This window comes from Cornus florida, unplaced genomic scaffold, assembly GCF_030987335.1.
Source record: "Cornus florida cultivar Cherokee Brave unplaced genomic scaffold, ASM3098733v1 CherokeeBrave_3.0.0_Hap2_Chr02, whole genome shotgun sequence".
Lineage (NCBI taxonomy): Eukaryota > Viridiplantae > Streptophyta > Magnoliopsida > Cornales > Cornaceae > Cornus > Cornus florida.
In genome coordinates, this window is record NW_026775572.1 from 60655532 (window position 1) to 60683349 (window position 27818).

A 27818-nucleotide genomic window follows, 5' to 3' on the forward strand; every position below is an offset into this window, starting at 1 on the left:
GTGGGACCCGCTATCGAAATTGTTACGTGCTGGGGTTTTGGTTGGGTCCATTTGCATCATGTTCATTTTATTTAATGTGCTTGATGTGACTATATTATAGTTAGTGCACATATAAATTTGTGGTGAGAATTAATAGGAAAAATAAAAAAGGTAAATTTTATAAAAAAAGAGGTGGGACCCACCATTATTGATTTTAAAGGCCAAGAGGCATTTTAGCCTTATTTTTCTTTTTTTTTCTCTATCTCTCTCTCTCTTCCTGCAAGCTTCTCTCTCACCCTCTCAAATTTCTTTTCCTTTTTTTATTTATTTTTTATTTTTTTATTTTTTTATTTCAAAGTTTGATTTCTCCCTCAATTCATGGTATTTTTGGGAGCCGTTTGCGGCAAATTAAAGAGCGCGCCGAGATCTTCAATTTGATCGGAGCAAATCCTTGTTTATCCAACCTTGGAATTTTGAGATCTAGGGCACAAATTTGGAAGTTTTTGCATCTTTTGAGGTAGGGGTCTCTAATTCATGTTTTCTTGTGCCTTTGTGAGTCAATTCCTTGTTAATTGTTGATAATATGCTTAATTGGTATTAATTACCCCTAAAATGATTTATTTGTGGTGTGTAAAGTTCATGATTATATGTATTGGTTGATTTGTATGAAAATCATGCCTATTGTGTTATTAGCTTGCTAAAAATGTTATGTGATAGCATGTGTAATCTTCTTAGAAATTATTGTATAGCATGCTTATTTGTGTAGTATGAAAATCCTTTATTATCATGGCATGGAAAGTATGAGACATACATACACATTTTGGGGCATGAATGAAGGAAAATGATTTGAAACAAATGAAAAAAGGGAATTTAGGGAAAAGTTTTGATTAAAGTGATTTTATGAAAAACCGGTTGCCGCGAAGTCACAAAAGGGCCGTGGTGTTAATATATCCTAGAGGGAACAAGGGGAATCACCCTAGCATGGTTGAGCTATCTGGGCTCTAAATGATACCGTGGAGGTACCAAGGGTTAGGGACATTAGTCATTCCTTTTCTCGTGTCGCTGCGAAGTCATCGACGGACATGTTATATTAACAGTTTGAAAGGAGAAGGATTTGGATTTTGAAAATGGGGAGTGACATACATAGCATTGCATTTCATGTCACAAAGTTGTTTCAGCAAGACTTGAGCTTGTGGGGCTTTTTTTTTTTCCCCGGTAAAGCATGATCCTATTTTCTATATCTCTATTCTTTGTCTGGATTCATGAGGTCACAAAAGGTGTGTCTTAGGCACCACCTACTGAGCAATTTGCTCACCTTATTATATTTAACATTTTTCAGGGCACGGTAAAAAAGTGGCGGACGACAATCCACCACCAGCTTAGTTTTGTTGGCGGACTTGGACTTCTTTGTATTTGATACATATATTAACCCTTTTTGTTGTAATTAATATTAGGGGACAATTTGTATCATCTACATGGTTGGAAATGGTCTTGAGACCATTCATTTGTATTTTGTGGTCTCATCATGATTTTAATACCCATGTAAGACCTTAAGGCCATATTTTTGATGTATGATGCTTTCGCTTAATTTTAATGGTGTATCGAACTCGTGTATGGCCTTATCCGATTTTAGTACTACTTAGTTGTGTTAGTTTTATCATCAAATGGAAGAATTGGGACAGGTTTGAGCTTTGTGTAAGGTCACCAAAGGACCAAAGTGGTGCCAAGGAGCATAAGACTTCAATTATAGGCTGTTTGGGGCGATTTTGGGGTTCTGGGCATCTTGAATCGATTCAGCCCCATTGAAATTCAAGGGGGGAAATTGGGTTCAAGAATGAGCATTTTGCCCATCTTGAACCGGTTTAGCCCCACTAAACCGGTTCAAGTGCCTCAGGGCACTGTTTTGCCTTCTTCAGTTGACAGTTTGGAATGTTTGATTTCGGATGGTCATAACTTCTTCGTTCCGAACCCAAATGGGGTCATTTTTGAGTCTATTTTCAAGTATTTTGAGTTAGCTTTCCAATGAGACTAACATTATCCTAAAATTTCATTCATGTTGGGAGTTATGCTCATTTTAGTGGGACAGTGTCAGAATTTCCTTTAAACCGGGAAATGATACTTTTGGAGATTCTTATCCGATGACCGTAGAACTTCACCAATCATCACAGAATGTCTAGAATAATTTTTTTAGACCTCATTTGACTAATTTAAGGTCTTATTATCCTCTCACAATGTAAAATGACTATTTTACCACTAGTGTGTCCTCAGGTTCGGGTAAGGACCCGGTTAGTGATCCAGACCACCGGTTTAGGTCGTTACAACAAGGGAAGATGAAGAGACCCATTAACTTCATTCCAAGTCTTTTTGTTTTTGGGTAAGAACTTGACTCCAAGTCTTCTTCTTCGTCTTATTTATTTATTTTTTTTGGCAAATACTTGACTCCAAGTCTTTGTATTAGCGAGTCTTGTGTTTAGCTTTTTGTTTAAAAATTTTAGAATTTAAATTTTTGCAATGACTTAGAACTTCGACACTTATCCATGAAAGATGACTATGTTTCGCTTGTTGAAACTATGGCAGGTTTAGGGGTAGAGTGCTGCAATATATCTGAAAAATTTCATTGTGCAGGTGGCAAGGAGTGCATTCGGACCATCCGTGTAACGTATTACATGCTTGGTAAAAAACGATTGAATGTGCCCGTTGCACGGTGCAACGGGCGCAAAGAGTTTTACTCCCCATGGAGATGGGCTTTTACATTTTTTAGAGCAATCCGCACGAAGAAGTTGGATATGAGTTGGATTTTAGAGTTGTACTAAGACTATTAATATTTACAGGTAGGGAAGACATAATTATAGGACACTACCTAGCATTTTTTATTTAGATCAATTCTTTCATACTTATTTTATTATTATTATTTTTCTTTTTTTTTTTTTTCTTTTTTCGAGAAATTGTAAGTGGTTGTTTTTCTTTCTTAATTTATATTATTGAGTTATTCTATGTTGTTAAAATTCTATGACTAGTTTTCCATGTTTGTTTAATTTATTTTCCATGTGTTGTTTAATTCTGCTTGAATTATATTATTTAATTTTAATTGCAAATGTTGAGAATCTCATCTTAATATTCTCTATTCATTATAATTTTTTATTTTTTATTTTTTTGTTTGTTATAACTAGGTCCACCTCATAACGCATCCATGACCTCATAACTCTCATTTTTAAATCATTGGTCAAGGTCAGTGTCATAGTCTTCGATGGCCATAATGTAATTTTGTTTCCTTGGATCATCTGCTAAGTTAAGGCCAAATGTTGTTAAAATTCTATGACTAGTTGGTATGTCCATGTGTTGTTTAATTCCGCTTGAAATATATTATTTAATTTTAATTGCAAATGTTGAGAATATCTTCTTCGTATTATCTATTCATTATATATATATATATATATATATATATATATATATATATATATATTTGTGTGTGAGCTAGGTCCACCTCGTAACTCATCCATGACCTCATAACTCTCATTTTTAAATCACTTGTCAAGGTCCGTGTCAAAGTCTTCGATGACTATAATGCAATATTGTTTTTTTGGATCATCAGTTACGTTAAGGCCAAGTTTCTTCTTAGAAATTTCATCCGAGTGTCATTTATTCTTTGGATCATTGTTAAGGCCAAGTTTCTTCTTAGAAATTTCATCCGAGTGTCATTCAAATGAAAGAATTGTTGGACCATATTAACTATTGTACTCTGGCACATATGAACTTCATTCCAAGTCTATTTGTTTTTGGGTATGAACTTGACTCCAAGTCCTCTTCTTTGTCTAATTTATTTATTTATTTATTTTTGGCAAATACTTCAACTCCAATTCTTTGTATTAGCGGGTCAAAGTCTTCGATGGCAATAATGCAATTTTGTTTCTTTGGATCATCTGTTACCCAAGTTTTTCATCCGAGTGCCATTCAAATGAGAAATGATTCTTATCAGGACTTGGACCATAAGTCTTTTACCTTACCATATAAAAGGGGGTTGGAGTAAGTGTTTAACGTAAAACAGGGGATTATAATTATAAAATTAGAACTTTGTGCTCCCAAGTGTAGGCACGTATCCAATATCTATTCCAAGTGTAGAACGTGACGAAATAATATATGCCCGGACTAGAAAGGAAAAAAAAAAAAAAAATTTATTTAAAAGGGTTTGAATATTTTGAGATTTGATTGGAGTATAAATAATAATTTAAAAATACTACGATTTCATAGATTTACAAATTTGATTCACATGAAATCTCGTATTCATAGTCGATGATGATAAATCAAAGAATTATACTAAGGCATTGCTTAGAATTAATGATGAATCAAAGAATCATAACGACAAATACTTTTCCAAAATAACAGAATCAAATCAAAAAATGAATAGACAATCGGTAGGTAAACACCATTACCACCATATTAATGTTGTGACTTTACTCTTAAATTGTTGACTTGCAGTCCTATTTTTACTTATTTCGAGTGTGATTATCCGAGTTAAAAGTAAATAACTGAAGGACTGAAACACTGTAGTTGGTCCAGAACTTCCTGCCCAGGTTGTTTCCAAAATTGAATACAGAAGTTGCCTCTCTTTAATAAGATACCCCAGAACCAATTTGCCTTGCTAAAAGTTCTTCTAAAATTCTTGTAGAATTATCCTTGATTAATTTTGGCTATTGGATCACCTTGGATACTCCACCTCGTGCGCGTTTCTTTCCGTCTATCGAACTTAATGCACCATCCTCACCTGAATAATATTTAGCACACCCATATAATCTCCATCCACATGTAAAATAAAGCTTGGAATATAAGCAAGCAATTGTTTCAAATTGTTCATCAAATGAGTGGAGCCCACATCTGCAACAAATACTGTGAACCACAAACTCTCTACCGAGTATTTTTATGTTCCTTCCATTCCCCCTAAGCCACATTTTCCCGAGTCTCTGCGTCAGGATGGGAAAGAAGAATGTGATGCTGTTAATGTGGGTAGTGTTCTGGCTGAGGGCTTGGCTGGCCCTGATGAGACTGCTCTTCTAGCCTTCAATGCTCATATCACTCTTGATCCCACTAACATCTTAGCAAAAAATTGGTCAGAAGGAACCTCCTCCTGCAACTGGGTTGGCGTCTCTTGCGGCCGTAGGCACCAAAGAGTGACCGCCTTGAATCTTCCTAACATGGGTTTTAGAGGTACCATTCCCAAAGAAATTGGCAACCTTTCATTCCTTATTTCCATCAACATCAGCAGTAACAACTTTCATGGCCATCTGCCTCACGAGTTGGGTCTTGTGCATCGACTGAAGTCATTAGATCGCAGTTCAATGAGCTTAGTGGATACATTCCAACAAGTTTTGGGTTGCTAACAAAGATTCAAGACATGTATCTGTCTTACAATAGTTTCACAGGATCAATTCCCCAAGAAATTGGCAACCTTTCTGATCTCCATACAGTGGGTATCCGAAACAACAGCATATCAGGTTCCATTCCTTATGCCTTCTTCAACATTTCATCACTGCAATGGAACAGTCTATCATACAATAAGCTATCAGGTACTCTTCCAGTGGACATGTGCACTCATCTTCCAGTACTCGAAAGCTTTTTTGCTTACAGCAATTACCTCAGTGATGAAATTCCCTCCAGTCTATCACTTTGTGGGGAGCTCCGACAATTATATTTGTGGGGAAATAATTTCAGTGGAAGTATACCAGTAGCCATTGGAAATCTTACAAAACTTGAAGAGCTTGATCTTAGTTGCAACAACTTGAATGGTGCATGGTTTATTTTTCTGTCATTTTTTTTAATTGTGTTCTGGGTTTCGCAGCATTTGCGGTAACACATATCATTCAAATTTTCAATCTCTTAATTTTAGTGCCACAACTTCTTTCTCAGGTGAATTATCTCCGGCATTCTTCAACATCTCTTCATTAGTGAAGTTTGATCTCTCATCCAATAAAATCTTTGGTAGTCTCCCGAAGGATCTGTGTGATAAACTTCCAAGGATTGAATTCATTCCCCTGCGGTTGAATCAATTCACCGGTATGCTTCCACGTTCAATTGGTAATAAGGGTGTTTGGTTTGTGGTATGGGCACGAGAGAGCACTGAAAATTATTTTAGAGTGAGAGACAATGGGTTGAGGGCTTGAGAATTTGTAATCACCTATCTTTCCACATCTTCTAGGCAATTCGCCTTAAACATGTAAATCTTTTTATTTTGTGCGGTGCATGGTTTGTTTTTCTGTCATTTTCTTTTTATTTTTTTTATTGTGTTCTGAATTTTGGCAGCATTTGCGGTAACACATATCATTCAAATTTTGAATCTCTTAATTTTACTGTCACAACTTCTTTCTCAGGTGAATTATCTCCGGCATTCTTCAACATCTCTTCATTAGTGAAGTTTGATCTCTCATACAATGAAATCCTTGGTAGTCTCCCGAAGGATCTGTGCCATATACTTCCAAGGATTGAATACATTAACCTTGGTCACAACCAACTCAGTGGCGAGATCAGTCCTATCTTGTCACATTGTGAAGGACTTGAATTACTCAATCTGGGGTGGAATCAATTCACCGGTATGCTTCCACGTTCAATTGGTAATATGTCAATGTTAAAGATACTACAGCTCAGCTCAAACAAACTCATAGGTGAACTACGAGAGTCCATCTTTAACATATCGACGTTACAACTCATTTCCCTGACAGATAATGATCTTTCAGGCAACCTTCCATCAAATATAGGCCTTTGCCTTCCTAATCTTGACAGACTTCTTCTTGGCGGCAACAAATTTGGTGGAGTAATTCCAGAATCACTCTCAAATGCCTCCAAACTTACTAAACTCGATCTATCCGATAACTTTTTCAACGGCAATGTACCTAATAATCTCGGCAATTTACACCTCCTTGAAAAAATCTCCCTTGCAGATAACCAGTTGACAAATGATCCATCTACCCCTGAACTAAGTTTTCTTACTTCACTAACAAATTGCAGGAATTTGACTGCACTTTTGATAGGACCTAATCCACTTGATGGAATTCTTCCAAAATCCTTAGGGAATCTATCTATTTATCTTGAATGGTTTAGTGCAAGTGGTCGCAGCATTAAAGGCATGATTCCGAGTGAAATAGGTAACTTGAGCAACTTGTTGGAATTGTATCTGGGAGATAATGATTTGACAGGACCAATTCCAAAAACACTGGGGCAATTAAGAAAGATCCAACGTCTGAACATATCTGGGAATCGAATACAGGGGCTAATACCCTTCAATTTCTGTAATTTGACAAACTTAGGTGAGTTGATTTTGAGTATAAATCAACTTTCTGGGCCAATACCAAGGTGTTTAGGAAAATTAACTTCGTTGCGACTCCTCTACTTGGACTCCAACGCATTGACTTCAAAAATACCAAGAACTTTGTGGAGCCTTGAGGATATCAATGTGTTGGACCTGTCCTCTAATGGTCTGGTTGGTGCTCTACCTCCAGAAGTTGGCAATTTGAAGCATGTTAGAGAACTTCATCTATCAAAAAATAAGTTCATCGGGGAAATTCCAACCACCATTGGGCAACTTCAGTACTTGGAATCCTTGGATCTATCCCAAAACAGATTACAAGGACATATACCCCTTTTATTTTCTGATTTGATATCTTTGAAGTCATTGAATCTATCTCAGAATAATCTTTCCGGTGTGATCCCCAAGTCGTTGGAGAAACTTTCGTATCTTAAATATTTGAATGTTTCTTTGAATAGACTAAGCTGAGAAATCCCCAATGGAGGACCTTTTTCAAACTTCAAAGCTGAATCTTTTATGCATAATGATGCACTATGTGGTGCACCTCGTTTCCATGTCAGAGCATGTAAAGCACATAAATCAGAGAAGGACAAGAGGTTTCTAAAATATGCTGTACCATCAATTGCATCAGTGGTGATTGCAGCAGCTCTCCTACTTCGGTTGTTGAGATCCCGCAACAAAAAAAGGCAACTTCCCTTACAAGTTGATCAAGAACTTGCTATAACACACAGAAGAATTTCCTACCAAGAGATTCTTCGTGCAACAAGCAACTTTCGTGAAGACAATTTGATTGGGAGAGGAAGATATGGTATGGTATACAAAGGAATATTCGTTGACGGGATGGTTGCTGCTATAAAAGTCTTCAATTTAGAGATACAAAGTGCATTCAAAAGTTTCGAAGTAGAGTGTGAAGCTTTGCGCAACATTCATCATCGGAATCTTGTCGAGATAATCAGCAGTTGCTCTAATACTGATTTCAGAGCCTTGGTGCTAGAATATATGCCTAACGGAAACCTTGAGAAGTGGCTCTACTCCCACAACTACTTTCTGAATATTGTCCAAAGATTAAGCATTGTGATAGATGTTGCATCTGCATTTGAATATCTCCATCACGGCAATTCAATCCCTTGGTGCACTGTGACTTGAAGCCAAGCAACATCCTATTAGATCAAGACATGGTTGCACATGTAGGTGACTTCGGCATAGCAAAGCTATTGAAAGAAAACAAGTTAATAACACAAACGAAGACCTTGGGCACCATTGGGTACATGGCACCAGGTAAAATTCCTACTACAATTGTATCAATAAAATGATTTAGAGAACAGTCATTGAGATCAATATTTATTTCTACTAGTTTGTTAGGCAGTATAAATCCTTTTCATTCCAGATTTCTTTCATTTGATTTGAATATATACTAATTTGTTGTAAATTATGAAATAAAAAATCCTTCTGTGAAACTTCGAAACATACTATCAATTTTCCTCAGATGTGGAAGAAAGTTGTACACACACACACATGGTGATACTCTGTTACTAAAAGGTGCATTACCTTGTGGTACTCTTATTACTTTTTTTGAAAGACCAAAAGGATTGTAATAACTACACAAGTAATTCAATGAGTTGAAATTTAGAATCAATTGCTCTAATAAAGTTAATTATTGTCTTACCCCCTTCTAATTATCAGGACTTGGTTCTATTTTGAAGTATTTATTTTTACTACTTTTAATAAATTTACTATTTTGAAGTATTATGAATGTTATTGTTGCAGAGTATGGTTCAGCTGGAATAGTGTCTACTAAAGTGGATGTTTACAGTTTTGGGATTCTATTGATGGAAACATTTACAAGAAAGAGCCCCACGGACGATCTGCTTTTTGGTAACCAAAGTTTGAAGCATTGGGTAAACGATTCATTCCCTAGTGCGGTGATGGAGGTTGTGGATGCTAACTTACTGAGAGAAGAAAGAGGAAATCCTATTGCTGTAAAAAATTGTTTTTTGTCAATCATGGAATTAGCTCTACAATGCACAACAGACTCACCTAAGGAGAGGATTGTCATGACAGAGGTCCTAGTCCGTCTCAAGAAGATCAAAAACTCGTTTCAAGAGAATATAATGGGTATTGCATCTATTGTTCTGTAAGTATCTCTGCTTTCTCCTTCTAGCAATTTTTGTTGGAACTAGATCACATAAATGACTATATATCCCATATTAAAAGGAGACAATCATATCAGTATAAGTTTATGATGAATAATAATATTATGAAATAACCATAATAATGAAGTTACAAAAATTTTTAAATCAAGGCTTAAAGGCGCATAATTGCTTAGTTGAAGCCTCTCTTAGGTGCATGACGGAGCCAGAAAATTATTTCAGGTGGGCACATTGTATACTAAATGCCTATTTAGGTAATAATGTGCATACATATAAATTATTGTTTATGGAGTATATATATAGAAGGAGACATAGGTAGGAAAAAGATATATATAATAAGAGAAGGAAAAAATCCAAGGGCACCCTGTTCCTGTAATACCCTACCTCTGTTCTTGCTTAGGTGCAATCAGAATATCAAATGGCAGCACTATCTCCGGGATTTAGTTAGGCCAGATTCAATGATTTATATGTCAATAGAGTGACACAAACCCATGTATTCCTCTCCATCCAATCATTCATCCAAAATAACATATAATTTATGAAAATTATATTCTGAACAAGTATATCAATATATGTATGTATATATCGAGTGTAAAATTTGAAAAATTTACCAACCTGGAATTTCTATAATTCCATAATTTTGTTACCAAAAAGTTGGCCAAAATTTCAATTCCAATCATCAGAATGGTTGCCAGAATCCAAACGGGAAGGTTGGAACGTTAACCAGAATTCGGGTTTTATGCCGAAGTCTCATTGGTACCTCACTGGAAACTTCATCGGTTCCTCACTAGAATCTTCATTGGACCTTCATTAGACCTTCATCGGAATCTGGGCATGGTTGTCGGAAACCTCATCGGAGTTTCACTGGAATCCGGACTTGGTCACTGGAAACCTCATCCGACATTCATCGGAATATCAGGAATTCTCCCTTTCTCACTGTGTTAGACTTACTCTCAAGTCTGGTACACTCCGTATGAGGTCACCTCAAGCCTATTTATAGGCTTCATATTTAGTAAGTGCATAAATGATGGACATAATGATGGAAGCCCAAAAGTATAGTGTTACAAGTCACTTATGCGGAAATAAATACTCCATCCATCCCAATATAGTTGTCCACTTCGTAACCTGTGACTAGTACACTCCGTATGAGGTCACCTCAAGCCTATTTATAGGCTCCATATTTAGTAAGTGCATAAATGATGGACATAATGATGGAAGCCCAAAAGTAGAGTGTTACAAGTCACTTATGCAGAAATAAATAGTAATGTATTTAACCAAACAAATCAAAAGTCATGAGTTACAACTCATAGTTAATATGTATATATGATTTTGAAACACGTTCCAACAATTTAATTTAAAAAGATTTAATACTATGTTATGGAAGAATATTTTGCTATGTTTAAGATAGATCTATTTATTTGTTGATTTATTTGTGTTTTTTTTTTGGGGTGGGTGGGGGGTAGAGACCCATACCCGGTAGTATGATTCTGTTTAAGATTTCTAGCACGACCTAACTTCATAGTTATTGATTGATAGCATTGCAATTTCTAAGATGGAATTGGCATATGTCTGTTCTGTACGCATGCAACCAATGCTATGGCACTGTGCTCAATTAATGGTTTTGTTAAAAATAGAGAAAAGGAGAAAATATAATGTATTGTATTACTGTATTGAATTAAAATATACAACCACGAATAGGGTTTATATAAGTGTGGATGGGAGGTAGGTGAGTAAGTGTTACCGAAGCAAATCTATACATGAAAATAAAGGGTAGGTTAGCTGATGACTATACAAGGTGAAAACCCTAACCCTAATAATCTAAGAAGAAGAAACAAATTACAATATATCGGTCAACTATCCTAATTATAATAATTAATTACCAAATCAATTTTGGAGAATTTATATAAATATATTAGGAAATACAGCTCATTCTGACACTCCCCCTCAAGTTGGAGTATAGATATATATCATACCCAACTTGCTAATTGCACCATGGAATGCCCTTCCTGAAACTGCCTTCGTGAGTATGTCAGCCAACTGATATTCGGACCGAACAAACGAAAATTGCATAACTTTTTGATCAAGATTCTCTTTAATAAAATGACGATTAACTTCAACATGTTTTGTATGATCATGTTGAACCGAATTATGTGCAATTTCAATGGCTACCTTATTATCACAATGTAGATTCATCGATTTCTCATAATTAATCACCAAATCTTATAATACATGTTTGACCCATAGCAATTCGCACGCACCATGAGCCATACCTCATAATTTAGCTTCCGCACTTGATCTAGAAACCACCCTCTGCTTATTGCTTCTCCAAGTGACAAGATTATCTTCCACAAAAGTAAAGTAACCCGATGTGGACCACTTATCAGTCTGACTCCCTGCCCAATCAGAATCTGTAATCCTTCAATTCCATGGACCCCATTCTTAAAGAATAGTATTTCTCTTCTTAGTGCACTCTTCAAATACTTTAAGATTCGATACACTACATTCATATGTTCTTCACTCAGTGCATGCATAAACTGGCTCAACACACTTACTGCATAGGCTATGTCCGACCTTGTGTGTGACAAATAGATTAGTCTCCTAACTAACCTTTGACAACGTCCCTTGTTAGTTGGGACCTAATCCATAGACTCTCTAAGCTTGTGAATCATCTCTATATGTGTCTCTACGGGTTTGCAGGCTAACACTCCAGTCTCAGTGTGACAGCCCAAGTTTTATAAACTTCGCTTTTGTATTTGGTTCATTTGAGTTCTGTAGCTTTATGGGAAGTCACTTTGGCATCTTAGGGATGACGTACATCTCTAGAAACCTTGTTTTTCTCTTTTGCTTCTGTATTTTGGATCCGTTTCTGGGTCAACTTTTAGGTCATCATAGACGCACCGTGTTTGTAAAACTTGGGCCGTCAAAGGTGGTATCAAAGCTCCTAGGTTTTAATACCTTAAGACGACGAGTTGTTGGGTGCATATTATGCTTTTGTTGACATGCTCTACATGATTACATGCTTCTTGTTAACATATTTAATATGATCACATGTTCACGTGCTTATGTGGCAATATGTTTAGAAGCTTTCTTTAACTGTCTTAGCATGACCGCATGTTGCATACATTGACATGCTCTATGTTTCGTGCATTTATGGTGTGAGTTGTATTCGGTCATAGCGACTTGTGTTGTTGTTGACCTCATTTTTTGTGCACATAGCATTATGGTTTTGACACGTGGAAAGTCTTCTCATCACGCTGGAGATGAGCGGGTGGATGATATAGAGCTTATCAGAGATCTTCTTAGGAGGGTTAGGGCTCATGCTTAGGGTGTGGATGCCAATCTACCTCGAGTACGTGTTAATAAGGAGCAGGTTACAGATACCGGGCTCACTAGGGGTCCAGGGAGGCCCAGGGTTCAACCTCGTGGTGTGGATACTAATCCACCACGAGTACCCATATTTGAGGAACAGATGGCTCAGGGGATCAATCAAAGCATTGTTGAGTCCCTTCAGGAGTTGATACAGTGATAGGTAGCATGGATATAGATTCTTGTACTGGCACCAGCATTGACTCTCGTAATCAATGACATGTGGCTATAGTGGGTGAAGATAGATTCATTTGTAGGGAGTTCAGATCCACTAGTTTTAGAGGGTTGGTTAGACCTGATGGTTCGCAAGCTAGACAGTATAGCGGTACCTATGCACCGGTTGAGGATTTCCTTGACCGCTTCGATGTTCATGGGGGATGCAGATATCTAGTAGAGGTCTATGACCAATATCCACATTATAGAGCAAATGACTTGGAACGAGTTCAGGGATTTATTCTTTGAGCGCTTCTTTCCTAAGGCTATGAGACGGGAGATAAGGATCTAGTTTACAGGTGTCTATTAGGGCACGATAAGTGTCGTTGAGTATGAAACACGGTTCACTTCTCTCTCTTGATATGCAGAGGACATGGTAGTGACAGATAAGAACAAGGCACTAAAGTTTCAAGATGGGTTACATCTTGACATCAGGTCACGGGTTTCATTGCTTGATTTGTGGACCTACAGGAAGGTCATACAGAGGGCTATGTTAGTTGAGGCAGAGGACAAGGATCAGTTAAGGATCAAAGGTTCTTATAAGTAGTCGCATAGAGAAGCTTTATTATCTACTAGGGGTCAGTGGAAGAACGCTAAGGTCGGGGACAGTTCGCACACTTAGGGACCATCACAGTAGGCTCATTCTGCACCCACAATTCTAGTATCTGCAGGGTCAGCCCAGAATTTGGTTTTTCATCACCGCCAGTAGCCGGGGCACATCAGGACTCGCTACCAGCAACGTCAACCTCAGGGTAGTCGCCCTTAAGCCAGTCAGTCTTCAGCTTTCGCAAAGAGAGTTCACGAAGCTTGCAACTATTGCAAGCAGCCTGGTCACTTCAAGAGAGAGTGTCTACAGTTACACGGCAGGGCAGCTAGTGGCATAGGTTCACAGGCTGGACCAGTGCAGTCTACAGTGGTTCAGTCAAGGTTTAGAGTTCCTCAGGCACCGCAGCAAGTTGCCTCAGTTGGCACTTATCCAGCTAGAGGCACTACGCTTACTGCTTTCGGACATCAGTCGAGCCAGCAAGGCAGTTCTCAGTAGTTAGGGGCTCAAGGATGAGTCTATGCTCTTGCACAGCCAGATACCTCTGCAGGGACTTCTATAATTCAAGGTATCTTTCCAATTTTCAGCTCTTAGGCTAGAGTTCTTGTTGACACGGGTGCATCTCAATTATTCATTTCTGCATCATTTGCACTTTCTTTAGGTCTGGAGGTCACACTATGAGATAGTTTTCCCTGTGTTGTCACGCCAGTTGGGGGTCAGTGTCTTTGGATTGTGTTTGTCGGGGTTGTGCTATTGAGACAGCTAGTCAGACTCTGGAGTTCGATTTCGTCCTTCTCGACATGACAGGCTTTGACGTCATTCTTAGGATGGATTGGTTGTCATTCTTCCGTGCTACGATCGATTACTTCCGTAGTAGGGTGTCTATTTGCACTTCTAAGGGAGATTGTTTTCATTTTATGGGAGATCAGAACGACTCCCACCTAGCATTGGTTTTCAGCATTGGTGACTGGAGTCGCCACAAATATTACTTGGCTAATCTGCTAGTCGAGGAAGACAAGAGTTTGGGTTGTGTTTTTCTGGCAGTTGTAGATGAGTTTTTGGATCTTTTTCTAGAGGAGTTGATGAAGTTGCCTCCTATACGGGAAGTTATTTTTACCATTGATGTTATTCCCGGTATAACGCCCATTTCTATGGCACCGTCCAACATGGCACCAGTAGAGTCAGATGAGCTGAAAGGTCAGCTGGATGATTTGAAAGCCAAGGGCTTTATTCATCATAGTGCTTCACCAAGGGGAGCACCAGTTCTTTTTGTGAAGAATAAGGATGGGTCTTTGAAACTTTGCATCAATTATCACAAGTTAAATTATGCTACGATCAAGAACATGTATCTTTTTCCTAGGATTGATGACCTATTTGATCAGTTAAAGGGGGTTACTTATTTCTTAAAGATTGATTTGAGACCGCTTTTCACACACGGTATGGCCATTATGAGTTGATGGTGATGCCATTTGGTTTAACCAATGCTCTAGCAGCTTTCATGGACTTAATGAACCGTGTATTCAGTGACCACCTCGACTAGTTTGTTAAGGTATTCGTTAATGATATTCTGGTGTACTCAACTTCGAGGGAGGAGCATAAGTATAATTTGAGGACAGTTTTGCAGATCCTTAGGCATAACTAGTTGTACGCCAAGTTCAAAAAATAAGAATTTTGGCTACCGGAGGTGAAGTTCCTTAGACATGTTGTGTCAAGGGGTAGTGTTACAGTTAATTCGTTGAAGATTGAGTCTATGATGGATTGGGAGCATCTGAAGACTGTGTTCAAGATTCAGAGTTTCCTTGGCTTAGTCGGCTATTACCGGAGACTTGTTCGGGATTTCTTTCATCTAGCAGCACCTATAACTCGACTTACCCGCAAAGGAGTCAAGTTCATATAGAATGAGGCTAGTGAGTTGGCTTTTCAGGAGTTGAAGATCAGGTTGACATCAGCTCCAGTTTTAATCATACCTGAACGTAGCTTTGGGTACGTCATCTTTTGTGATGCTTCGCGAAAAGGTTTGGGTTGTGTTCTGATGCAGACAAAGCGGGTGGTAGCTTATGGGTCTAGATAGTTGAAGACTCACGAGTTTAACTATTCAACACATGATTTGGAGTTGGAAGCAATTATTTTTCCTCTGAAGGGTGGAGACACTATTTGTATAGGGAGAAGTTTGAGGTTTTCTCTGATCATAAGAATCTCAAGTATCTTTTCTCTCAGAAGGATTTGAACTTGAGATTGCGCAGATGGGTCAAGTTCATAGAGGACTACGACTTTAAGTTGCAGTACCATCCGAGTATGGCCAATGTGGTGGCCGATGCATTAAGTAGGAAGCCATGGGGGACTCTAGCTAGTATTTTCATTTATAAATGAAAGATGCTAGAAGAGCTTGTAGATCTTGGTTTATAGTTATGTGAGGATGATTCACTAGCTATTTTGTTTAGCCTTATAGCTCAACCAACTCTTATTAGCAGAGTTATTAAGGCGCAGCAGGAGGATGGGGAGATGAAGTCCATCCACACTCGGATTTCAAGCGGTGAGAATATAGAGAATTGGACCTTGCATTCAGACGGTGGTCTTAGGTACGGGGGGATGATGTTTGTTCCTTTTTCTTGTCGTGATGATGTTCTTCGGGATTTCATTTATTCTCGACTTGTCGTTCATCCAGGTGGTATGAAAATGTATCACAATTTACGGCGATAGTTTTGGTAGAAGGGTATAAAGCGAGATGTTTCATAATTTGTGGCTGAATGCCTTACTTGTCAGTAAGTGAATGCAGAGCATCAGAGACTGGCAGGATTATTGCAACCATTACCAATAGATGAGTCGAAATAGGAGTATATCACTATGGATTTTATGACGGGACTTCCGAGATTCCAGGCAGGGAATGATTTTGTTTGGGTCATAGTTGACAGATTAACTAAGACGACATACTTCTTGCCCATGGCAGTGATAAATAGTGCAGAGAGACTGAGTAGACTGTATGTGAGGTAGATTCTTAGGCTTCACGGGGTTCTTTTATCCATTGTTTCAGATTGGGATCATCGGTTCATATCTCACTTTTGGCAAGGCTTTTCAGGAGGCTCTTGATACGGGGCTTCATTTCAGCATGGCATTCCATCCTCAAACTGATAGTCAGTCAGATCGTACCATTCAAATATTGAAGGATATGCTACGGGCTTGCATTTTGGATTTTGGGGGTAGTTGGGATGACTACTTGCCTTTGGTTGAGTTTGCCTACAACAACAGTTACCAAACCAGTATTGGTATGGCACCTTTTGAGGCGTTGTATGGTAGACCTTACAGATCTCTAGTTTATTGGACCGAGGTAGGTGATGCAGTCGCCTTGGGTCCTGATATAGTCATTGAGATTATAGAGATGATTAAGTTGATACGGCAGTGGTTGGCCACAGCTCAGAGTAGACAGAAAAGCTATGCCGATAGGAGGATGAAATCTTTATCTTTTGAGGTAGGAGACCACGTCTTTCTTAAGATTTCTCCATACATGGGGCTTTTGAGATTTTGACAGACGGGCAAATTGTCTCCTAAGTTTATTGGACCGTTTGAGATTTTGGAGTGCGTCGGTGAGGTTGTTTATCATTTGGCATTCCCGCCAGACCCGAATAGGGTTCACGACGTCTTTCATGTTTTTATGTTGAGGAAGTACGAGTCGGATCCATCACATGTTTTGTGGTGGACAAATGTTGTTATTGATGATGACGTGACCTACGAGGAAGGTCCGGTCCAAATTATTGACCCTCGAGAGCAGGTCTTATGGACCAAGACCATTCCATTGGTTAAGGTTTTATGGAAACATCATGGAGTCAAGGAGGCTACTTAGGAGCTCGAGCAGGAGGTTCGCTCTCGGTATCTCAGTTTGTTTGCACTTTTAGGTGCGATTTGATTTCGTGGATGAAATCCTTTTAAGGAAAGGAGGTTGTAATGACCTGGTAATTTTTCTTCTTTCATTTTTCGGTATTTTTCTTTTTCACGTAACCTTAGGGTTTTGGAGACCCGAGATAGGGTTTTGAGTTCGGTTTTGTGCTCAGATTTGATTTCTGACTTCACGTGCATTCATTCCATTTGGTTTTTATGAAATACATAGCTTTACTTTTGTAGAAAAGCATGTTAGTTTACTTTTTCCGTAGTAGTATGGATGCATAATTTCTTCAAAAACATTTTCACTTTGTATGGTGTTTTGCGTAATTATCTTTTTAGATATATTTTGTCTTAAGGACCTTTTTGTAATTTATTTTGTGAGAAATTTTAGGGAGGGACCTTTTTATAATTTTTAAAAAGTATAACAAGTTTCACACTCTCATTGGGCCACTTGTCATCTTGTAGTAGCAACACTTGGAAGCCTTGGATGATGACATGTGGAGGGTGTGGATTCACCAACTTGGTGGCCTAGGATTAGTGCATTTGTTGACTTAAGATGTAAACAAGTGTAGGGCTTAGATTAAGCCTTGTGAGGAAGCTTAGGATGGTGACAAGTGTAGGCCTAGGATTAAGTTTTGTGTATGTGTATGAGAGAGGTAGTGTAGAGGTGTGTGTGTGTTTGGCTATCAAAGCCTTTAGTTAGTGGAGAAATATAACTTTCTCCACTAGCTCTTTTCTCTTCCTCACTTTTTCTCTCTACCACCATTAAAGCTTCTTGAAACCCTAGCCTCCATTGTTTGATTTTGAGCTCCTTCCCCAAACCTTTTGGCTTAGCATTTCTGCCATGACTTGGTTTCTTGCTTCAGCTGATGGTAGAGATCGGCGTGTGATTTTCATTATCCTTTCCATCATTCCATTTGGAACTCTAATTCTAGAATCTATTTGCATCAAGTCATTAGCTATTTTATTTATGGCCCTTAGTTGATGCTCTAAAGTCACACTGTGAATTGGTTGACCAATTGAGTTGCCAATGAATGAAATGGCCTTAATTGCCAATTGAAGCATCCAAAATCTTCCAAGATCTGATTAATCGCTAGACTTGAATCCCCCACGATGTGAACATCTTTCACTATCATCTGAAGTAAAATTTTCAAGCCAATAATCAATATTTCATATTCGGCATGATTATCCAAACCCTGAAATCTAAAAAGAAAGAAGAATAAATTTGGTTTCCCACTGGTGATATTATGGCTATTCCAACTCTCAAACTTTCACTGGTACTGGACCCATCGAACATTAAAGTCCAAGTGGTTATAAATATAGCTGCCGAGTCAAGCTCATAAAAAACTTGTGGCTCAATTTTCGACAATGGGTGATCAGTAAGAAAATTTTCTAGTGCTCTTCCCTTAATTGCTTTCTGCGGAACATAGGCAAAGTTAAATTCCATCAATGCAATGCCCACTTGCCGATTCGACCTGTGATCAATGGCCTCAATAGCATATATTTTATAAGATTTGTTTGACAAACAATATAAACCAAAATAGGCAACATATATACTCTCAATTTCATTACTGCAAAGTACAAAGCCAAGCATAATTTTTCAATCGGCATATATCTACGCTCGACTATGGTTAGGACTTAGCTGAGATAATTTATTACTTGTTCACTCCCTGTTTCTTTTTCTTATGCCAACATACTTCTGATAGATTCTTCAGCAGCCAATAAATACAACTTCATCAGCCACTTTTTCCTCTGTGGCATAATTAAGGAGTCGACAAGTATTCTTTTATTTTTTTCAAATGTTTTCTAGTGGATTTCTCCCCATTTGAATTCTTCTTCGGGCTTCAACTTGAGTAAAGGAGAGAACACATGTAATTTACCGGCTGCATTGGTAATAAACCACCTGAGATAGCTCACTTGACCAAGTAACCTTTACAATTGTTTGTTGCTTCTCGGCGCCCTAGCATCAACAATAGCCTTGGCTTTATTCTTATCAATCTCGATGCCCGTCTGGTGTACCAAAACCCCAAAAAGTTTCATACTGATACACTAAAAGCACACTTGATAGGATTCATTTTTAACTTGTGACTCCTTATTCTCTCAAAAGATGCCTTAAGATGTATCATATGTTGTGTCTTTACAAAAGATTTCATAACCACATCATCAATATATACCTCCATGAATTTGCCAAGCATATAATGAAAAATAGAATTCATGGCTCGCTAATATATAGCACCAACATTTTTCAAACCAAAAGCCATTACTACCCATTCGAAAGTCCCAATCGATCTTGGACATCTGAAAGTTTTTTTTTTTAGATATCTTCCTCAGCAATATAAATCTGATTGTAGCCAGAGTGTCCATCCTTAAAAGACACAATCTCCTGTTTGGCAGCCACATCAATTAGTTGATCAGCTATCGACATAGGATATTCATCCTTTGGAGTAGCCGTGTTTAAATTTTAAAAAACAACACATATGCATAACTTTCCATTCTTCTTAATAACAGGAACTACATTTGATAACTACTGGACATACCTTATAGTTCGAATAAAACCAGCACCTAACAATCGTTCAATCTCTACCTTAACTTTATCCACCACTTCTTGAGACATCTGGCGAGGCGGCTATTTATATGGTCTAAATCCTACTTTAATAGGTGGCCGATGTTCTACTAGATCCCAGGATAATCCTAGTATTTCTTCGTAATTCCAGGCAAAATAGTCTCTGTATTCCTTCAGCATATCGATCAACTAGGCTTGAAATTCTGGCTCTAATAATGCACTAATGTAGGTTGGCGTAGGTTCTATATCAGTACCTAGATTAACCTCCAATAATGGGTTCTAAGTTTTTGCTTTAAGGTCATTCAATTTACTTGGTGCTAATTCTAAATCTTCTAATTGAATTGCATCCAACTTTCCATATTGACTTCTCCAACTTCGACAAAACTACCCGAAAATTCTAGATCTATTTTCGCTTCCTTAGCTAGCCATTTTTTTGGCTATATACGACTTCAATCTAATGCAAGCGGCCTTAAAGGCCTGTTACCGAGCTACTTCTTTTTTAAGTTTGGCTTCCATTAATAAGATCTTTTTCAGATTTGAATAGCCGAGGGAATTTTACCTTCAGCCTAGAATTTTCCTTATGCAATTTGCCTATGTTTGTATCAGCAAGCCTTCTTCTCATAGTTGCAGATTTAGGTTTTCCATCGGCATCTATTCCTTCAAATTGAATAAGAACACATTCTTTATCATACAAAATAAGGTTTGCCGAATAAAATTTTGCCACAAAAGGCTTATCATCGGTAATTACTATTTTAACTTTGTTTCCATCCCAAAAAATCAGCACCCGGTGTAATGAATATGGGATGCACATATTCGGATGAATCTAGTCATGGCCTAGTAATAAGTTATACGAGGCCTTGGATTCAACAATAAAGAATGCCGTAAAGGATGTTCTTTCTCCAATCTCGACTTCTAAAAGAAGGATTCCTTTAGTGCTGGTTGAGCCTCCATTAAATCCACAAATTGCTATATCGGTACGAATAACATCTTTCATACTCTTGCCAAGTTTCTTCAGTGTACTGACTGGGATTACATTCAGAAATGAGCTGCTGTCTACCAAGACTTGGTTGACAGGTTGCCTTTCTACCCATAATTTTACATATAAAGGCCTCAACTGTTGAGTCATTGCCAATGGAGGTTTCTCAAAAACTACCTTTCCTGCCAATTCTAAAGAAAGAATTGATAACTTCTGAATCAACTGATTTATCCCCATCTATACTATCGACTTCCTTCGCTTCTTCCTTTTCCTTAGTATCAGTAGTTAACACCGATGGAGCCTGGAATATTGCTCGTAACATAAATGCCATATTACAAGACATTTTATTTGGGAAACTACCAAATTGTATTTTAAACTCATTCTTGCCTTTGGGCCATTTCGATTGGTATTCTTCTACCTTAGTAGGTTGATTTTTCTCCGAAGCATGAACCTGCTCAGCAAACTTTTCCTAGCTTACCTTTTCACCTTTTCTTTTTTCCTCGACCCTTCTCCTCTGTTCTCTACGCTTCTAAGATTCAGTAGGGCTCCATTTGAATGTTGTTAAACCTTAGGGATTTTGGATGATTGATTCGAATCCATCTATCCTCGGCCATATCTGTCCTCAGTCGTATTGCCCGTACTCTATGTGAATTTTCTCCCTTTTGCACCCAAACTTCATATTAGACTGGCACACGTCATTTAAAACTAGGCTGACGATCTCGTGAATGGAATTGGTTAGATATATGTCCTTACTGATCCTGATTATCTATCTTTAAGTGTCTTCGGCTGGTATTACCCTAGCGAAGATCTTCACTGGACTTATTTGGGAATGTAAGTCGCTTAAGGATTCAATTCTTTTTTGGCTGGCTTATCGTTTACTTATCTTTAGTTTTCTTTTGCCCCTTACAATTTAAGCAACAATCATTGTCTATCAGTGCCAATTGAGCCTCCCTTAACTGTCTCTGTAGATCTGTCTTTTTTTCTGGTGTCATATTTAATGAGAAAGACTCATCTGAAACCTTCTTGCTCTCCTGCTGATTCTCTCGCTTGGCTAGAGTTATCATATTAGTCAACGTAATTGTAGGAAATGGATTGGTATCCACCTTTATTACTTTTAGTGGTTTTCTCTGGGAATTTTAATGTACCCTCATCAATAACTTTCTGCAAAACACCTCGTAGTACAATACAATCATTAATAGCATGGTTCCATGAGTTATAATACTTATAATACTTTTTACCTTTCATATCTCCTGCCAATGCGATCTTGTGCCCCTTAGGCAAATTGATCATCTTATCAGCCATCAGGTGGTCAAAAATTTGCTCTGTTTTTGCTGAGTCAAAAGAATAACCTTTCCCTGTATCAGTTACCCCTTTCCTTACTGCCGATGCTGAAGTTGCATTGACCACTGTAGTTGGCTTAGGTTTTATCAATGCTTCATAGATGTAAGGCTTCTTGATATTAATCTTGGCAACATCAACTTCCAGTTCATCATCAACTTCAACCAAAAACACTTAATAATTAGGGTCTTTGTAGTAAGTATCCTTGGAGGAATTCTTTTTTTCCTTCTCCCCTTTGAGTATTTCCTCATAACGAGTAGCTCTGTATACTAAATCAAATAGATCTTGAAATCCAACCCCATCAAACTTTTTTTGGTACTCTACGTCTAACCCATTCAATGCCAACTTGATATATTCTTGTTCAGGTAAACTTACTCGGTATTTAAGCTTAGCCTTCCGGAACCTGGCCACAAAAGTTTGAACCGATTCACTCGCCAACTGGGATAGCCTGGATATATTTGCTAATGTCACCTTTGCCTCTATTCAGTAAAATTGGGCATGAAAAGCCTCTTCAATTTCATCCCATGTATGAATGGAGTTAGCCAGCAGATTACTATACCATTCAAATGCCACGCCAGCAAGAAAATTAGAAAATAACCTCATTTTTAACCAAGGATTAAGTTTGCTTCCCCACATTGTGCTGTAAACCTTACAATATGCTACATTGTGGAAAAAATTTCCTCACCACTGTACATGGAAAAATTAGGATAACGATAATTTCGGGGGAACTTATGAGCATCCACTTAGTCAGGATAAGGTTTCCTGTACACAAGCTGAGGATGGCTATGCCCTTAAGCTACCTCGGCTTGGATTAGGGCTACAATTTGAAGCCCTATCGATTCCTACATTAAGAACTGGAGGCTCATTAGGCTGAAGTAGAGCATACCGATCAATCCACTCCCTTTATGGGTTTACAATCACATGCCCCCCCGGCAACCGTTGGTGGTACTAATGGAGTCTGTGGATTGTTTCTACCTCGGTTCTGATTATCCCCCAACTCTTGTTGTTCTCTTTGAGGGGGGAATGGCAGTACTAGTGGGCATTGTAAATTCTGATTTTGCTGGCGATTCACTGGTGGCTAATATATCGGAATTGTAGTGATCACCGGTGGTTCTATTATAATCGGTGAATTGCGATAGGCATACTAAATGTTGTATTTAGCGGGACAATTCATGTCATTATAGTTTATGGCCCTTGAGATATATTTATCAACGGTAAAGAAACACGTTGAAAAATGGACTCATAGGTGTTGGAGGTTTTAGCTTGGTCATGATGGCTCTGGGTAGCCGACATTTGAGCCATCATTGTCTCCATTTTTTGGCTCACCTCTCCTATCTGAGAAAATATCATCTGATTTAGTTCTCCCACTTGGGACCTCATCTCATCGATTTGAGCTTGCTAGCCATCCAATTTCTGGATAAAGGATTCCAATATCCGAGCTAAAGGAGTATCGGATGGAATGGATGATTCTGCCACATTAGATCCACCTGAGCTAATCTGCTAATTCTCCTCTTCGACGTCATCCTCTGTTGTGGTGACAGTCTTTGAATTTTTTAGCCTGGGAGGCATAATTACTATAAATCACTCACCTAGTGGGATCCCACCGAGCGTGCCAAGTATGTTGACCCTAAAATCAGCTAGCTAAAGCCGATTCAGAAATTGATGTATTTGGGCGTGCCAGAACCAGCAATGTGGTTTGTATGTGTGTTGTCAACTGTAGTCTCTTTAAGAAATTGACTTTCAGGTGATTATAGGATAAAGAGAATGTAAACTCCTTTGTAAGTTCAAATTCTCTTAGTTAAAAGGACTTTAACAAAGTGAATTAATAGTAACAATTGTGAGAATAGAAAGGGGAGAAGAAATAGATATAGAAAGAGATTGAGAGAAAGAGATAGACGTTGCTATATAAGGAAACTATAATTAGAAAGGGAGAGCTTGAGAAAGCAAAAATAACATTAACATAAAGATTCTAAGGGTGCTGGACATTTTACAACTTATGCGTCTACAATTATTTACAGAATAATACCGCAAACTAATTCCTATACATAAGCATTTCACTTACATCACAACTCTATAGCACAACTAACTATAAATTTAAATTAAACCATCCTAGAGATAACCATTATCATCTAATTGAAACCAGTTAAAAGATAACTATTAGCACTATAATCCCTATCTATCTTGTCAATTCAAATGCTTCTACCTCTTCCACCTTTGCATGTAGCTTCAGCCAATTTTAATCTGCGTCAAATATTACCTTGCTCACGTGTCACATTATACCCAAATTGGCTGCCACGCCATCAACACAAGATTTGCCAAAATGGGTGTCAACAAAACCATAATGAGTAAGTCTCATCCATTATAATTCCAGTTGGAAATGCAGAATTGTCTTGGTGGACTATGAACTGCGTGCCGGAGTCGAGGTTGGTACGGTAGTTGCGCCTAAAATAATCGCCATTTAGACTAACAACAGGAATAAAATTCAAAAAATGATATTCGAAACACGAAATACGAAGAAGAAGAAAAAAATTTCTTAGAGTTGCTCTGATACCATGTTAAAAATAGAGAGAATGAAAGAATACAATGTATTGTATTACTGTACTGAATTAACATATACAACCACAGATGGGGTTCATATAAGTGAGGGTGGAAGGTAGGTGAGTGAGTGTTGCTCAAGCAAATCTATACATAGAAATAGAGGTAGGTGAGCCGACGGGTATAAAAGATGAAAACCCTAATCCTAATAATCTAACAAGAAGAAATAAATTACAATATATCGGTCAACTATCCTAATTATAACAATTAATTACCAAATCAATTTAGGAGAATTTACATAAATACATTAGAAAATACAGGTCATGCTGACAGGTTTTAACACCAGCACATGCATCAATGGATGTTTAGGTGAATTTGTTACCAAACCCTTTTCCTAGAAAAAGAATTATGGAAATTCACATAACTACGCCTTCAAGGCTTGAACTAATGTGGAAATTCACCTAACTATAGTACTGGTTTTGAAGAGCTTCATTTTGTTTTGGGTATCAATTTCTCACAATTGCTAATTATAATGGCTAATGATCTGAAGTTTTTATTTCATTGGGCATTTTTCTTATAGCATACAACAGAATGGTATTGTATAACTATTGTAGTAATCCAATGGTGGCAAATTATCCAGAATTCTTTATCTCTTCGGCCACATGTACGCCTCCTTTTCTTTCTTTTAAGATTTTGGGTCATTTAGACAAACTATATTTTTTAATAGCCTTGGTCAGCCCTTAAACAAATCAGGCTTGTCCAATGTTAGAAGGCATGAATCACCGGTGGAGCTAGGAATATTGTATAAACCGGTTTTCTTTTTCCGTTTTCTTTTTTCTTTTTCTATGTTTATCTGTGTTAAATGACTTGTGGGGAATATGTTTTGTGGTGTCCCAGATTTTTTCTAGTTATCCCATTATGTGATTTGGGATCTTATTTTCAAGTTGACATTTATCTATGGTTGTAATTTGTTGTGTATTTGGTTCTCTTTCATTTCTTTCATAAATGCTTATTTGAAATGAAATTATTCCGTCTTTGGTTCAAGGCCAGTTCTATGTTGTTTTCCGTAAGACTACTCTCGGACTAGACGTTAGGAAGTATGTTCGGTGCTTATATAGCATATGATATGTTTTAGAGGCCAAAGAAACCTAGTTTATTTTCATAATGCATTCCCTACGAAGTAATTTAAATTACTCTCACCCATTGATTTACATTTTTCAGGTAAAGTCATCATCACTGGGATCCTCTTCATCCTTATTTTCGTGTGGAGCTTTTATGACATTTTTGAGACTTTTGGATGTTATGTCATGTTATGTGTAAAACATGTTTGGATTGTTATACGACTTGGATATATGTATTTGGGATATGCAATATCTTAGTACTTGTATAAATATTTGATATTTGGACATGGCATGTATTGAGGCCACAAGGCCACTCTTATTTCAATGTATGTGTTTTCCCTTTTTATTGCACACTTGAGAATATATGTCTTGTACACACATTTTGATCACGGATGTTTTTTTCGTGTTGTAGAGTTCATGATTTAGCTAGACCCGTTATTTTTTATCATTTGGACATGTTGGAATTGAAGTAAAATGAGTTTTTGGCATTGGAGGTCATTTGAGAAACCATTTTCAGCTTTCTCAAGTCGGGAGCCGACTTATATGGTTATTTTTAGGCATTTTACTGTAGCACAGTAGGATTTTTCTCGGAATTAGCTGACTCCCTCACTGCTTTCAAGCTGCATTGACTTTCTAAATTCATACGGCCATATCTCAGTCATTTTTTATCCAAATATGATTAAATTTGTGGTCGTTTTGTGCATCCCGAAGTCAGCTTTCTAATGGTACCAATCTCACTCAAAGATTTCAACTATGGAGTGAGTTATGACCATTTTAATGAGACTTGTTCATGATTTGTTTTCTATTTCGCCTTTCTTTTGTGCACTGTTTAGAGAACTTTTTGGGAACTTCCATTTGGGGTGGTTTTTGGGAAATGTTTTAAGCTTATTATGAAGATTTCAAACTTATTTTAAGTGGAGAGATTACCCCTTTTTAAATATGTTTTCATCTTATAATTTTTATGCGCCAACCGAGGTTATTGGGGGTACTTCCGGGCAATATTTTCAAATTGAGTTCAACCATTCCCAAATGATTTTACATGTTTAAAATGATTTAAGTGAGCTTTGTTTGACTTATTTGGAGTCCTCTTTCTCTCTTTCCTTGCGTTGATCTGACATGAGCCCATGTGACCAAGGTAGGCTAGGTGGTCCTTGACTTAGCTTGTTTTCACTCACCGTTCTTCTCTGTGTGTTCTTGGAAAGTAAGTGAGATCATTTTGGCTTCACTGACTCACCATTCATGATCACATTAGTCATATAGGCTAGTTTGGTTTTTAGCTTCCGCATTTTTTGGTTTGGTTTCGAGTCGAGTATGATAGTACCCACTCATGCATCGGATCATTAGAATTCGAGGCGTGACAATCATCATACTATTGGAAGGTTTATATACTCACCCGTGATTGGATTACACACAACAACAGGTTTATTGCGTATTGGTTCAGACAAGCAAAGGAAATCATTGTTATGGAAGTATAATTTTATGCACTAAAATATTATAAATGAATTACACTAAAATATTATATAAATATAATTGACAATTAATGTAAGTTTTGCAGGAATTAAATCAATGATAATATGGTAGTTTTGTATGATATTAATTGCATGCAAATAATTATATATATATGGACACACCATTTAAGTATAATTGTTACATATAAAAGACAAGAAATAAAACAAATAAAATATAAAAATAAGGTTAAAGAAAGGCTGGCATGATATAAAGAGGCATGTGATAAACACGTTGACCTAAAGTTGATAGCCCTCCCCTACGTGCAGGTGCGGACGATGCTAGTCAACTCCATGATACAACCCAATCAACTCTCAGTGGCGCCTCTTCTATGTGCACAACCACAGGAAGGCAAAA

The 27818-nt window shown here is 37.6% G+C and overlaps 1 protein-coding gene and 1 pseudogene across 1 annotated transcript; both read left to right on the forward strand.

Moving 5' to 3' along the window:
• Positions 1 to 5016: 5016 nt before the first annotated feature.
• On the forward strand, positions 5017 to 26306 carry LOC132295110 (probable LRR receptor-like serine/threonine-protein kinase At3g47570; annotated as a pseudogene).
• LOC132296303 (LRR receptor-like serine/threonine-protein kinase GSO1) lies at positions 5369 to 7741 on the forward strand. Its single transcript, XM_059794514.1, has 3 exons — positions 5369 to 5759; positions 5881 to 6064; positions 6274 to 7741. The coding sequence occupies exons 1-3, from the start codon at positions 5369 to 5371 to the stop codon at positions 7739 to 7741; spliced, it is 2043 nt and encodes a 680-aa protein (XP_059650497.1).
• Positions 26307 to 27818: the final 1512 nt, after the last annotated feature.